A 15,630-nucleotide genomic window follows, 5' to 3' on the forward strand; every position below is an offset into this window, starting at 1 on the left:
AAGCTGAGAAATACTATGTAATCCCAGCAATTTGAGAGGCCAAGGTGGTGGATGGCTTGGGCCATGAGTTCAAGACCAGCCTGCAAGACTTGCACCATAGCAAGACCCCCATCTCTACAAAAATTTGAAAAGAAGTCAGGCATGAAGGGTATGTCTGTAATCCCAGCTACTCGGGAGACTGAGGAAGGAGGATTGTTTGAACCCAGGAGGTCAAAATGAGTGAGCCATGACCACACAATTGCACTCCAGCCTGGACAACAGAGTGAGACCTTGTCTCTATAAAACTACAAAGGAAGAAAAGCACTGGGCCCAGCCTTTGAAAGAGGGCTCTGGCTACGACACTCATAAGTCACATGGCACTGGGCCAGCTCGTAACTCTTGTCATCTCAAATGGCATCAGGTACCAAATAGATGTGCTCTGGTCTCAGGGGGTGTGCACAGCGAAAGATTAGGACATGAGAAGCATCCTCATCTACTTTTCCCCAGTAGGCCAGGTTTTATACTAGGTAGGAAGAAATTTCACCTGCTTTGCTTCTATTTATATATAAACAGTTGCAGTGAAGACAACAAATTACATTAAACAAGTTCCTTAAAGATTTTCACTACATATTGATGTAATTTGTTGTCTTCACTGCAACTGTTTATATATATTATATATCATTTTTTCCTGCCCCAACTTCTCATTTTGAACTGTAAATTCCCCTTCAAGCAGCTTTTATTCTGAAACTAAGGGGCTCCCTGTAAGGTTAAAAGCCACACACTTTGATATTATTGATACGGTAACATCTGTCCAACGTCAAGAATTTGGAGTCATGACTGGCCTCTTGATATGAACAAAGATCAGGTTTTGAAAGCAAGAGCCTGACTACTGCCCCAATCTTATGCAATAATGGCATGATCAACACTAAAGTCTATCTAATTGCCCAAAGGTCCAGTTCCCAACAACCCTGGAGGTGATTTATATTTAAAAAGAGCAGAGATTCTGGGAGCAAAATGAAGACTGGCTGTTAGTTTCCACCTTTTCTTTGTAGAAGATGCCTTTACATTTAGCACCAGGGAGCAGGGGGAGGGACTGGTAAAAGTGGGAAGAGGAAAAGATAATACAGAGAAAGGAATTCACTAACCAAGTTTCTATTCCCTGTTTCAATCTGATGTTCGCCTTCTCTGTTCTTTCAAGGTTATGGGCAAAGACAACACAAATCAGGGAGTAGAAGAGGTTCTGCCTTACCTTCCATGGACAATGGGGCTTTAAAATGGTACCACATTAATAAAAGAACTAAAGTTGCTGCATTATTCTAAGTCTCAGCTCTTCTCATCATTTATGAGGACAATGATATTGTTCAAAATTCATTCAGATGAAAAAGATGTGGCTTATGTGAAACACACGTGCAGCCAACCTTTTCTTTCTACAGAGAAAGTTAGAGGGAAGAGATATATTCAAGGAAATCACACACAAAAAAGCAATTCACTTTGGAAATGTACTTTCAACCATCAGAGAAAAAAAAGCAAGTATGTTCAATGTTGAACTCTTCCACATCTACTGTGAAAATTAACAGCAACCACTCATTGAACAACTACTGTGTACTAAGCACTCTATTCGGCTCTTTATGCATATTGTTTTTATAAGGATGGAATTGTTTGACCCTATTTCACAGGTGAGGAAACAAGCTGAGAAATATTATGTAAACTATCAAGGTTACTTAGCTTGTACACAGGGGCAATGGGGTTCAAATCCAAGCCCAGGGTTCATGTGCATGTCCCCACCCACAAACAATTTGAAGACAAAAAGAATAGCAATATATAATTATTCTCATATAATTAAATATGAGATTTACAAGTACCAGGCTCTGTACTAAGTACAGGGAACACAAAGAAAAGAGTAAGTCTTACCAAACTCTTAACTAAGGGTCAGGCTCCCCCAGTACCAAATTCTTAACACACAATTAATCTTCTCAATGACCTTATGAGATAGAGCCTATGACCCTCTCCCATTTTACAGGTAAGAAAACCAAGGTTCGCAAAGGTGAAGTAATCTGTTCAGGGTCACACAGCAAAGAATTCATGGAACTTGGATACGAACCAGGAAGCCTGATCCAACAGCCTCTTTTATTAACCATTAGGGCTGCAGATCTCAGGAGCTCACAAAATTAAAGACGCAAAGTCAGAAGCCATGGGGAATACTGCATAAACAGGCCTTGGATTTCCATTTACTTAAGAACAGGTTATGATGGTTCTCAATATAGGAAATAACTTGGCAAGGAAACAATGGAAGCAAGAGCAAACCCAAATGACTACATGCAGCTCTGCTGATTGCTCAGATAAAGACTCCATCATCCCATTCGGCTGCTTGCCAGCATCTCGCTTTTCCATATGTGTTTGTTAAACTCTAGAGTGCAATGGGTCCGTGAGGAAATGGACTAGAAATGCCTCCAAATTGCCCAACTGCCCTATGCACAATTTCTAAACATCAAAATGACTTCAGCTCCAAAACACACTTATATTTGGAAAGGCAGCAATTGCTTCCAAAAGAGAGATCTTTTTCTTCATTTTAGAAAAAAAAATGTCAAAGAATGCTGCACCACAGTTGAAGGAATGCATTGGAAAATTTTTTTAAAACTCACTGCCCAAGTTCCACGGTGGAGGAGCAGATCGTTCCAGCACTGAGGCAGCCTGCAAAGGCAGAGCTGCCTGGGCCCCTCACCTGGGTGCAGGGGGCCTCTGGTTTAGCACGTGGAATTAAGGAAGTCCTGACCTACATTCCCAAAGCCTGCAGCGGAGCTTGTTTTGAACCAGATTTTCCCACAAGGACAAAGCAGCTCACAACCCAGAAACCTTTATTTTTAATTTAGGGAGAAAGGCAGTCAACAAATCAAGTCACTGTCATGTGACCACCTGTAGAACCAGGCCAGGCTATAAAAGGAGTTTGCTTCCTTCCAAATAGCTTCTGTCAGACTATTACTGTTATCTCAAAACAGTCGCTTCAAATCAGCCACCACATACACATCCAAGCACCAGGCACCCTTACAGTCATGCCAGAAAAACATATCTCCTCTGACTTCCCTCGCTATAGTCCTATTTATTTTTAACATTCTAACCCTGTATTTAAACAGCCCCTGGTTCATTTGTGACAACATGGATGAACCTGGAGGACATTACACTAAGTGAAATAAGCCAGGCACAGAAAGACAAATACCACATTATCTTGCTTGTATGTGGAATCTACAAAGATTGAACTCCTAGAAACAGAGTAGAATGGTGGTCACCAGGGACTGGGGTGGAGGATTGAGATGTTGGCCAAGGGATACAAATTTCAGTTAGGAGGAATAAGTTCCAGAGATCTATTGTACAACATAGTGATTACAGCAAATAACAATATACAGTATACTTGAAACTCACTTAGAGTAGTTTTTAAATGTTCTCACCAAAAATAATAATAAGCATGTGAGGTAATGTATATGTGAATTAACTCAATTTCACCATTCCACTATATATACATATTTTAAAACTTCATGTTGTACATCATAAATATATGTTGATTTAAAAAATAAAATTTTAAATTATGTGCATATATTTGTAAAAAACAAATAGCCATTAGTTAACTTCATATAGTACATTAGAATCTCTCCCAGGTTCATCTCCCAGCTCCCCAGGCCTGTGTATAGAACAAGATAAGCGGTCACACCGGACCCAAGCAATGCCTTCCTGATGCATACCCCTCCCCTTGGTTTCAGCTGCAAAAGCCAAATCTAGACCAGCTCTTCCTTGAATAACTAAGTCCAGGTTTTATTAGCCTAGATTTCATTAGCCATGGTTCTTCATCTTGGTGGCACAAGAGAAACACCTGAGAAGCTTTCAAAAATCCCAATGTCCAGTTAACTCAAAATCCCTGATCTGGATTCAGATATCAGTGTTTCTGAGAGTTCTCCAGGTGATTTCCCTGTGCAGCTAAAGTTGAGAACCATGGCTCCCACTCCGTCTGTCACCAGCCATGTGACCTCAGACAAGGTTCTTAAGTTCCGAGTGTATCAATCTCTTCCTACGAAGGAGGGATGGCTCCCTGAGCTGATGCAGGCAGAGTGCTTAGCACAGGGCCTGGCACAGTCAATTGATCTTGTCCCTTTTAATATTCACGGTGGGGAAGTAATTCTATGAGTGACTGAATTATGATCATTGGACGAAATCTTCATTTCTGCACCACTCAAGATTTTGTCTTGTCTTGGAAGGAAACATGAAAGAAGCACTGAGAAGAAAAAGGCAGTGGAGGCAATAGCCGCCTTGGGTTCCTCTTACAGCTTTTATCAACAACTCTTTTCTTTCTGTTTTTTTAAACAGCCTCCCCAACCCCACCCATCCTCAGGTGAAAACATTCTCCTGATAGCCTCACACCATCTGGATGCAACTCAACACCAAATGTCTTCCAAATGGGTTTTCTCCATCTGAACGTCTGCGTTCTATTTTATTCTAATTTATTTAGCTTTTATCCAAAAAAGTCAAACAGTTTCTAAACCACTAAACAATAAGAACTTAGAACTCGAATTATATAATCTGCAAATGGCAACATTTGAGCCCTTTGGGACTGAGGCCATCAGTCAAATACCTAACCCAGTGGTTTTTCTACCCTGGCTGTAAAGAATCAGCCCTAATTCCAGAGTTGAGCTTAACTGATAAATAAATTAATTATTAAATAGATGCTTAGGGCTCTCCAGTGGATCCCTAAGTCCTAAGCTCTACAGTGGAGCCCCAAGCATCTATTTAATTTAAAAGCTTCCTCAGATAATCCTGATATGTGGCTAGAGCTGAGGACCACCAACCACAAGAACAGAAAAGAAAAACAAATGTTTATCATCTAAGACACCAAGTGTACTTCAAAGACCTCCTACAGTAAACTCAGTTACCTTTGGAGAAAGATACCAAATTCAGGAGGCCTAAAGAAAAAACTAATTTGGGTAGAAATGCTGCCCTGCCTATGCCTTTTCTTTGTTTTTGTGTTTGAGACAGGGTCTCACTCTGTCGCCCAGGCTGGAGTACAGTGGTGAGATCTCGGTTCACCGCAGCCTGGCACTCCCAGGCTCAGGTGATCCTCCCAACCTCAGCCCCTTGAGTAGCTGGAACTACAGGTACATGCTACCACATCCAGCTAATTTCTGTATTTTTAGTAGAGACAGGGATTCACCATGTTGCCCAGGCTGGTCTCGAATTCCCAGTCTCAAGGAATCTGCCCACCCCAGCCTCCCAAAGTGCTGGGATTACAGGTGTGAGCCACTGCACCCAGCCTGCCTACGTCTTTTAACTCAAAAAAAAAGCGTAATAATTAAGAACGTTTCATTCCAGTGAGACGTTCAGTGAGGTATCATTAGACACCTCTTAAAGAAGGTATCTCAGAATATCAGCATCCCCAAAGGGACAGTGAGATCCGCTAAAATAATGACTATTCCCTGGGACTAGATCCATAAATCTTATTTGTTTGAAGAAATATCTGTACAAATGTAAGACTTTAAACTGAATTAGCACTTGTCAACACATATTCAATAGACAAATTAAGGACCCAGTAAAAGACATCACAATCTTGATAGTAAATTTATGTATGCATTTTTCAAGAAGTTGTAAAGCTTAGAACTGAAATCATACTCTGAAAAAAAAAGTAAGTAAATAAGCCTATCTTGCTTATAAACATACATACACACACACACACACACACACCCCAACACACTTCATGAATTTTCAAGTGAGTCAAGGTGACCACTCCAGGAAAGCTACCACCTTACCTCTGAATTTCTTAGGTGGATTGTTAAGGTCCCCGGTTTCTGGCTGTACAACACAACGATCATCAACCAGGCTGTAAAGAAGACAGATAAATGCTCTGTCAAGTTAAGTGTATGAAAATGAAACTCTTAGCACCATGCAAAAATCAGATATCTCAGGGCTTTTCCTGTGCAACATTTAGACTGCCATATTCTCCTGCCAGGAACTCTTTACACTAGAGGCTTCCTATGCATGGATCTAAATCTAATCTAAAAGCCCAGGGTTCTGTTCTGTGAAGGACACATTAAGCTACTGTTTTCTGTGGCTCCTTTCCCATAACCACGTCCATGGGAGACTTGAGTATAGCATGCAAGGTGGCTGAAGTCGCGAGACAAAGCAAGGGGCCGTTGCATTCAACTAAGGGTAGCTGAGGAGCTGACTTTGTGCCTGGTGAAGATGAGCCAGGCCCTTGCCCTTTGGGAGCTCAAGGCTAGTGCAGGAGCCTTAAGAACAAACTGATAAGGAGAATACAATCTAAGGGCTGTAAGAGAAGGAAGAAAAAAAATAACAGCCAGAAGCGAACTGTGCCTGAGGTCATCTGAGAAGCTGCAGACAGAGGAAGTTCTAATGGAACTACTGGAAGAGTCGAAATAGATGTGGGAGGCTAGAGGGGAGCATTTCCAGGTGGAGAGAACCATGAGTGCACACTCATGAAGACATGAAAGGACTCTGGAGCATCAAAAGCAACTAGTGGGGAAAGTACAAAAAAATTACAAATAAATAAGCCCACATTACATAAAGACTCAGTATTTAAAGTCCTGACTGCTAAGTCTAACTTGCACAATTCTTTTAGAAGAACCACTTAAAAATATATTTTTGAACAGATGAGGGAACTGAGACTCTGAGAAGTTACACAACTTGTCCAAGCTCCTAAAACTGGTACTGATAGAACTGGCTAATCTTCCAAGTGACCACAGAACTTGCACTTGTTCCCAGCTAACATGCTATGGTTTTCCAGGGTTCTTCCATTCATCTGTGCTGTCTCCTCTTATCCCAAATGCAAGGTACCATTAAATATTCAGCCTTTACCCTTACTGTTCTATTCTCCAACATTCCCTTTTATCTCCTAAAGTCCTGCCTGTCTTTCAGGACTCAGATTAAGAGCCCCACTTTCTCCACAAAGCCCCCCAAGCCTTTCCTGCTCCAGACACTCTCTGCCTCTCCTTCTCTGTCCTCACAGCCTCACTGACGGAGACTCCAAAGGTACACCAGGCTACCAGCTCCATGAAGCCTGAGGCTGGCAGCTCAGTATTTATTTGGTAGGTAAATCAAAGTGTCCATGGTACCCCACCAGCAGTTTGCCTCCTTCAGCTTCACAACACAAGACCTCACTGTATCAACAAGAGGCACAGTATAGCCAATGGCCTGAGTTCTCATGTAGAAATCAAGAGCAGAATATACATATATAAAACCCCCACCCTGAGCTCCTGTAAGTGTAAGTACAGTAATGCCCCCAGAGCTAACATAATGCTTGACAGCGTGGGCTCAGAATCCAACGTAGGGCTAGGTTAAAAAATCATGAAGTTCTCATGGCCAGGTGTGGTGGCTCACGCCTGTAATCCCAGCACTTTGGGAGGCTGAGACGGGCGGATCATGAGGTCAAGAGATCAAGACCATTCTGGCCAACATGGCAAAACCCTGTCTGTACTAGAAATTCAAAAATTAGCTGGGCATGGTGGTGTGCACCTGTAGTTCCAGCTCCATGGGAGGCTGAGGCAGGAGAATCACTTGAACCCAGGAGGCAGGGGGTGCAGTGAGCCGAGATCACGCCACTGCACTCCAGCCTGGTGACAGAGCAAGACTCCGTCTCAAGAAAAAAATAAATAAATAAATCATCAAGTTCTCAAATGGGGAGGAAGTGGTAAGAGGAGCCCCAGTCGAGCTCAGAAGACAAATGAATTGTAGATGGCACTCTGCCACCTACTAGCGGCATGATCATGACTATGGCATTTTACCCCTACTGATCTCAGTTTTTTCATCTGTAAAATGAAAGTTGGTCTCAGGGATTCTTAATGAGGGGGATGTTCATCAGACTTACTGTTTCCAAATATACTGACACCAGGACTCTGTCAACCCAGCTTACTAAAGCTGTGCTATAGGATGAGGCCCAAGAATCCCCCCACCTTGTTTTTTTAAAGAGACAGGGTTCTTGCTATGATGCCCAGGCTGGTCTTAAAAGCTGGTCTTGAACTCCTGGCCTCAAACGATCCTCCCATCTCAGCCTCCCAAGAAGCTGGGATTACAGGTGTTAGCTATTGCACCAAACTGAACCTTTATTTTTAACAAGCTAAAAAGGCAATTCAGAAGCATGCCACTGAGTAGTGTGCACACATACACACTTGCCCTCCAAGATCCTACTGGAGTTCTAAAGTTCAATCAGTAGATGAAGTCATTTGGAGGTAATCATCATCTATATAAATGGGATGGGGCTGGAGTGCTACACAGTGAGTCCCATAACGACTGGCAGTCACTCATTGTAGTCCACAACAGGTCCTCCATAAATGCTAAAATATTAAAACAGGAAGGGTTGTCAAACTTTCTTTCCAATCCCATTTTACACTGCTATCCTCAAATATGTGCAAGCAACTGAGAAAATAAAGCATTCATCTCAATAAAGTATTAGCAGCCCAAAGTTCAAAAAGAAGCCCTCCTCACTTTAAAAGGGCAGGAGGGACTCATCATTAATTTGTTTGCAATGTTTGAGGAAAACACTTAAAAAGCAATTTATATGACTTTCAAGAAGGGATGCCCTGGAAGAGAAAGAAGGTACTAAGATCTCAGGGGCTCAGGAGGTACCTGGGTGACTGGGAGATCAAGACCCCCAGGGGAAACATGGGCATAGAGTGGGTTGAGGTTTAACCCGGCATCCAGATAGAGGCTGTGCACAGTCAAGGAGGAGGGAGAGCTGTGGGCAGACAAGGAAGCCGGAAAGAGAGAAGCTGGCCTGCAGAGAGCAACTGTTGGCAGCCCTAGCCTTGCAGTCTGGAATTTTCTGAGCTGTGAAATCTTGGGCAAGTGACTTTGCCTCTCTGAAGCTCAAAACTTTTGCCTCCACAAATGGTAATGATGAGAGTGTTCACCATAGACAGTTGTGTGAGAATTAAGGAAGATGTAGGCACAGTATTTAGCATAATGCTTAGCACACAGCAAATACCCACTGGGCTCATTTAGTGCTTTTCATTTATTACTGTTGCTGTCATTGCTGAAAATAAGAAGAGGGTAAAAGAGTCAACCACAGACGATGAAAAGAGGAAGGAGCCAACCATGAAGAAAGGAGGGACAGTCAGGGGCAGGGCAGAAGGAGGCCTCTTTGCCAAAAGTCACAGAAGATAAATGGTTAAGGGTAGGTCCGTAATGGAGAGAGGTCAAAGGTAGAAAGTCACTGGATCTGGTGATCAGGCAGTCATGGATGACTTCTTTTCACTAGATGACATTTGAAACAAAATCTCTCTACAGTGGGAGCACAAGTCTAATTGAGCTATAATTCTGTATCTATAATAATTTGCTCCCTGAGTGTGGAGTAACCTGCATGACAGCCTAGGAATACTCATTCTGCACAAATACCAGAAAACAAGCATGCTTTAAATAATAGCTGTAATTAAAAGGAAGGTCTGGCTGCTGTAAAAATGAGGTTCTTGGAGAAGCTGCTGGTCTTCCTTCCCCCAATTTATTTGAGACCAGCTCTTGCCAAATACAACAATGCCAACCGGGGGCCTCACTACTCCTTTCTACACAAAGACAATATAGACCATTCGTAACTATTTTGGAGTTAACCATCTTGATTCTCCATTCTGCTTCTGTCTGCCTTTGGGACTATTTCACCTCTCATTTCCTCTTCTAGACAATAGGCGTAGGAGGAGAAGGGAGAAGATAATCAAATGAGTACATTATGAAATATATTTATACCCTTAAAAGTTGTATAAAGATTGGGAAAAAAGCACAAAAGAGCGAAAATCTGATTTACAGAACTTTATGCAATTTATAATTTTCAAATGCATACAGCAACGTAAAGTAGGAAATGTCTGCTTCAAAGAAAAAAGACAGGCAGCCCTGGAGGTTTGGTCTTTGCTTATATTATAAAGAAGTCACTATTTGAAAAGAAGAGCCTTTACAAAACTAAAAGCACTTCCTTGGGCTCTGTAAATATTCATCCTTACACTTTATTTCATTTAAACTGTACTCCATAGTGGAATAAAGGCACTCCCTTTTATATAGAAAGGAAGAGCAAATTTTAATAAACTCAGAATAGTGTCCTAAATAATGAGGTTTTACTCTTTCAGAAATATACAGAAAATTGTGTTTTTGTATAAGAGGTTAAACTTGGCTAATACAGGATTTGGTGTTTGTGATTTCAACCGCACTTAGAAAGCCAGGTAAAATGGTAATGTTCGTATGTTAGAAAAATCAGTTTTAAGCTGATGTTATGATGTCTTAAACAAATCCTGCCACACAAGAAATTGCATGCTCTTACCCCAAGGTGCTAATAAATCCATTTGTCGATCCCTCCGCGTACAGAGAACAAATGTCTCCAATATGCAGGAAGCTAGACATTTTGTCAGACATGTCTTTCTTGAAAATCCTAGACAAAGTAAAATATGCAACATTGTTAGAAGAAAAGAAATGCTCAGAGGGGGAAAAAGTCACTAAGAGTTGGCTTAGCTCAATTTTCCAAAGCGCCTTACTTAAAAGCCAAATTTAAATAAGAGTTTGACAGGCAGGCAATTCAATGAGCCAAGTAAGGACATATGCAACAGCATTTTTTCCCCGTATATTATTTAATTTCAGGATATTCCAACCACAGTAACATTTGTTTCTAACAAAACCATGCCTGAATCAGATTCTACAAGTTGAGGACCCTTGATAATAAAAACTGCAGTGAGTAGAAAGCCTGCAGGGAACTCAGCCAAGAACCTTGCAGTGATTAGGGAGTTACTTGGGAAGTCTGACTTATGAAACATTAACATATTCAATTTGCCTCAGGGAATGTTAAGTCAGAAGGAAACACCTGGTATAAAAACTTGCTTCTGGCAAGGCCACAGTGCCTGGGCTAAGGTACCAAAGCAACAAAATGACATTAATAAAAGGAAACCTGGTAATAAATACCACAAATTTCCAGCAGCCTTTTAGGCCTTTTAAGAATTCCACAACTGTATGCACTTCACCCAAATGCTACTTAAATGTCTTTCCTTCTCATCCTTCACCAAGAAACACTTCCAGAGGACGAAAACCCTTTAGACAGAACCTGGCCCAGATCCTTCAGTATTTGGGTAAAAATAATAAGGTTCCCTGCCCAGGAACACACAGCTATTTAGAGGCAGTCTTACAAAAAGCTCTTAAGTCTCAGGAAATCTCTACATAGCCCAGAAACCATTAAACACACAAACACATATAAATATCAACAAAAATATTGATGTGACTCCTAGAAACAGCTTTCATCAGGGCCATAAATATTGAGGAGTGGGAACCAATTGTAAAAAGCTAAACTGACATTTAAAAAATAAACTCAGTTATGTGAGAAGATTGGGTGCTGGTGTGGACTGCAGCTAATCACCCCGTGTTTCCTCAGGCACCTGGTGTGGAGATGCCCAGGGCAACCCAGGTTTTCCCAAAACCCCTCCTCCAAACCCAGACCCCTTTACCCATCAATTTACTCAACTTCCCCTTCCAGAAGCCATTTACCCCACACAGTCACAAGAGTTGTAATGGTGTGGAACAGTATTATGTCTCCTTCAATTGCTTTCTGGGTGCCAAGTTTTCTTTCGGGAAGAATTATGCAGCAATGATCAGCATGACACTTCAGGAAGCAACCTCCTACCTTAGCAGCAATGTCAGCTATTGAAAGCAAACTCATGTAAAAGAACCTGCTTGTGAGAAGCTGCAGGGAGAAGCTAATTTGTCATCCCCTTCCCTCCCCTCCAACAACCCAGACATTGCAGGGGAGATAAAGAGCATTTCATTAAACATGAACTTATTTACAGAGGGAGACAGCAACTGAGAACACAGAACAAACTCTCAAACGAAAGAGCCAGTATCCCTAGACCTGGAGGGAAGACACACAAATAATGTGCAGAAGGACAGTTTGCCAAGTACCACTCTCTGGAATCACGTCAGTCACTGTTTAATTCTTCATAACTACATATTTTATACCTAAAGGCAAACCAATGTTTTAAACAGCATCCAGAAAGGTGGCACAAATGGAAAACATCAAGGGAGATTAATATTCCCCTCTGTGCTTATATTGTAAAACTTCATCTTAAAAGGTCAGGAAGTCAGCACACTTCTAAGACCAATTATTAGAAGATAATTTGTTTGAAATTTGAGCCAGACCAAATTTGTGTCTGTACACCCTGGCCTCCCGAAAGGACACCAGAGAATTTCCAAATGCAGGAGAACAGGTATGTGCTCCGGCAAGAGGGCTAGGGCCTTGTCCAGTGTGACTAAGGCTCTCCTTTCAGAATCACCCTTCAGATAAGCATTCAGCCCCAGTAGAGACTAGGCCAGAAAATGCCTGCTGTCTTGTGAACTATCACCACCACCTGGATACCCTGCCGAAAGATTCCAGGCCCTTAATGGGAAGAAGCAGACACTTCAGTGTCCTCGAGTGACAAAGCATGATGTATCCCATGTTGCTTGCAGCTGATCATTGCAATAGATGTCTGGACACTGCATGCCTACAGCACAGTTCTGCATTATTTTCTTTTCTGATAATAATAGCTGGCATTTATCAAGGATTTCTCATGCCCACCATAGTGCTGAGTGTTTTACAAATGTTCTCTTAGTGAATCCTCATGACCACAGCAGGAGGTAGGCACCTACCATTATTGCCATTTTGTTGTTGAAGACACTGAGGTGTAATACAGAGAGGTAAGATGCCCACGTCACATATAATTAGCAAGCAGGAGGACCAGGGTTGTTATAACCCAGGTCTATCTGACATTTTCTTTTTAGATGGAGTCTTGTTGTGTTGCCCAGGCTGGAGTGCAGTGGTGCGATCTCAGCTCACTGCAGCCTCTACCTCCCAGGTTCAAGCGATTCTCCTGCCTCAGCCTCCTGAGTAGCTGGGATTACAGGCACTCACCACGAAGCCTGGCTAAATTTTGGTATTTTTTGTAGTGATGGGGTTTTGCCATGTTGGCCAGGTTGGTCTTGAACTCCTGGCTTCAAGTGATCTGCCCACCTCAGCCTCCCAAAGTGCTGGGATGACAGCCATGAGCCACCGCACCCGACCTAGGTCTATCTGACTCTTCAGTGGAGGTTGTTTATCAACAGTGATCCTGGGAACACAGGTTAAAATGTTAAATGTTCTTATACTCCAGATGATTACAGAGAACCAAGTTTCTTCTTATGCACAATTCTGTTTTCTAATTTTTCTACCATGGCTCTGTAACACTTTCAGAAGTCAGAAAAAAAAATAAGCATCTTCTAACCAAGATACTTATTAAGTGGCCAAGATAACTGAACAAGTAACCTTTAGCTACATTTTACATTTCCCCCTGAAATCACAGGCCAGTCCACCCACCACAGCTAATGATCCTCTGGGCAATCCGCCAGGGGTACTAATTAAAAACAACCAAAAAGTTGGGGAGGACAGATCCTTCCCCAGGGGTCTCATGTGATAATTCCCCTCACAAAGGACTGGGCAGAAAGCTTGCTGGTCTAGCTAGAAACCTCTGGAGATCTCCTCTGGCCTCCCCTTAGTGAAGTGGAGGAAGGAGATGAGGGGAGGAGGATAGGTTTTAGTGCAATTATCAGCGATGTCCTGGAAGGAAAAACAAAGGTTGGGAAAGTCAACAGAATAGGCCTCTGTGGCCTGGAGGGGTGCAGGTGGAAAGTCAGCCCCAGAAGCGATGGGCCTAGGAGCAATCTTCTGGAAGACTTCCTGTTGTTCAGAGCTGGGTGGGAGAGCCCGCCTTTTTATCTGATCATGGACCATTTGTGCCTGTGAACTTCTAGCAGCTGCACTCAGGGCTCCTGTGTCACTCACACCATGACAAGGACCACCTCAGAGAAAACAGAGCTGGCGCCAACCTGCCAGGAGCTGTGGAACTTCAAACGCTTATGGACACCCGGGACTCTGCTGACAAGCCATGCCTGACATACACAAGGGCAGGCTTAGGCACTCAGCTCCTGCGCTCCACCCTGGCTCTCTGTCCCTCAGTTCTTCTTCTTCTTCTTCTTATTATTATTATTATTATTTAGCTTATTATTAGGAGCCCATAGCCACCTCTCTGCTTTCATTTCCTCCTCTGTTAAATGGGCATAATACTCACTTCAAGAGGCTGTGGTGAGGAATGGATAAAATAATGCTTGACAAGCACCTGGTACAGTGGCTGACATACTTGAAATTGCTCTATGCTCGTTATTTTTATTTTTCTTCCATGAAAGACAAAGTAGAATTCTGAAAGACTCCAGGGCATCAAAATTTAAACTCAGTAAAGGATCCCCTGTTTAAAAAGCCATATGTGTATCATAACAAATGAACTCCTATATGAACCATGAGGACAGATTTTACTGCAGGGAAGATGATTTATCCTTCCTAATTCTCCTGATGAAAAAAGGTGAACAATAGCGAATTACACTCAACTCCCAGCCACAGAGCATTCTAGCCTTTCAAAAAACACAGAATCATGGAATAAAAGTTGGAAGGAACCCTGTAAAGCATGTAATTCCACCTCCTGCCCAATAATGGAATCTCCCCATCATGCTGCCTATGGATGGTCTCACTGGGCAATAGAGCCTACTCTATGTTCAAACAGCCTTGTTCAAACGATTACTCCTAAACTACGCACAGTGGCTCATGCCTGTCATCACATTTTAAACAGCCAAGGCAGGAGGATGGCTTGAAGCAAGGCATTTGAGACCAGCCAGACCCCATCTCTACAAAAAATAAAAATAAAAATACATTAGCAGGGCATGGTGGCACACATCTGTAATCCCAACTACTTGGGAGGATCACTCGGGCCCAGGAGCTCCAGGCTGCAGTGAGCTGTGATCGTACCACTGCACTCCAGCCTGGGCAACAGAACAAGACCCTGCCTGTGAAAACAATAAAGCAATTACTCCTGTCCCCTCCCTTAGCCCCACAAAGGACAGCTGCCTGCCAGAACTTTTGCTATTCATCTGTCCTCTGACGCATCTAAGACCTCTGCATACGTGAATACTATCTAGATTTTTTCTCCTTAAGGCTTTGCTTCTTTTCACAAAGCATCACCATCCTCCCCGCAATTCCTGATGCAGCATGACGTGAAGAGCACCTCTCAGCCCATAGCAGGCAGGAACTGAGGCTCCAGAGTCAAAGTGCCCAGGTTCAAACCCCAGCTCTGCCACTTACTCACTGAACTTCAGGCAAGTTCCAGAACTTCCCTAAGCCTCGCTTTTCCCAGCTGTAAAATGGGGAAAATAAGAGCACCTACCTCAGCAAGCTGACATGAGGTTCAGCAAGATGGTGTTTACAAAACACTCAGCAAAGCATCGGCCATGAAGTAGGTGTGCCATCAATATATGCTATTCCTATTAGACCGCCACCGCCACCCACCACCATTCTGATGGGTGGAAGCACCTGTTAAACCAGGGTTCTTCCAAGGTGGCTTTGGCCAAGGCAAAGAAAGGTAGATCACTGCCTCTGGGAGATACTCTTGCAGAGGGGCTGTGGCAGCTTTGTTGAGCCTCACACCACCCTCTGGCTGAGTTTCCCTTTGCCCTGTATTGAAACTGCTCCCAGAGCTGTGCATAAAAAAGGGGGGGGGGGGGGGGGGGGGGGGGGGGTTTTTTTTTTTTCCCCAACCAAAAAAAAAAGGGTGCCGATTCATTTTTTTTTTTTTTTTGTTT

General features: G+C 42.8%; 1 protein-coding gene across 11 annotated transcripts in view; it reads right to left on the bottom strand.

The window, feature by feature from the left end:
• Positions 1 to 15,630, bottom strand: part of ITPR1 (inositol 1,4,5-trisphosphate receptor type 1) — a 361,669-nt gene that overhangs the window by 323,319 nt on the left and 22,720 nt on the right. For all 11 annotated transcript variants that reach the window (XM_017870725.1, XM_017870723.1, XM_017870722.1 and 8 more), the window contains exons 3-4: positions 10,274 to 10,381; positions 5,766 to 5,836 (exon numbers count right to left, since the gene is read on the bottom strand). In XM_017870725.1, coding sequence (XP_017726214.1) covers positions 5,766 to 5,836; positions 10,274 to 10,365 — 163 coding nt within the window. In that variant the 5' untranslated portion in view covers positions 10,366 to 10,381. The remainder of the gene's footprint in view (positions 1 to 5,765; positions 5,837 to 10,273; positions 10,382 to 15,630) is intronic.

Source organism: Rhinopithecus bieti, unplaced genomic scaffold, assembly GCF_001698545.2.
Source record: "Rhinopithecus bieti isolate Rb0 unplaced genomic scaffold, ASM169854v2 scaffold_5101, whole genome shotgun sequence".
In the NCBI taxonomy this organism is placed as follows: domain Eukaryota; kingdom Metazoa; phylum Chordata; class Mammalia; order Primates; family Cercopithecidae; genus Rhinopithecus; species Rhinopithecus bieti.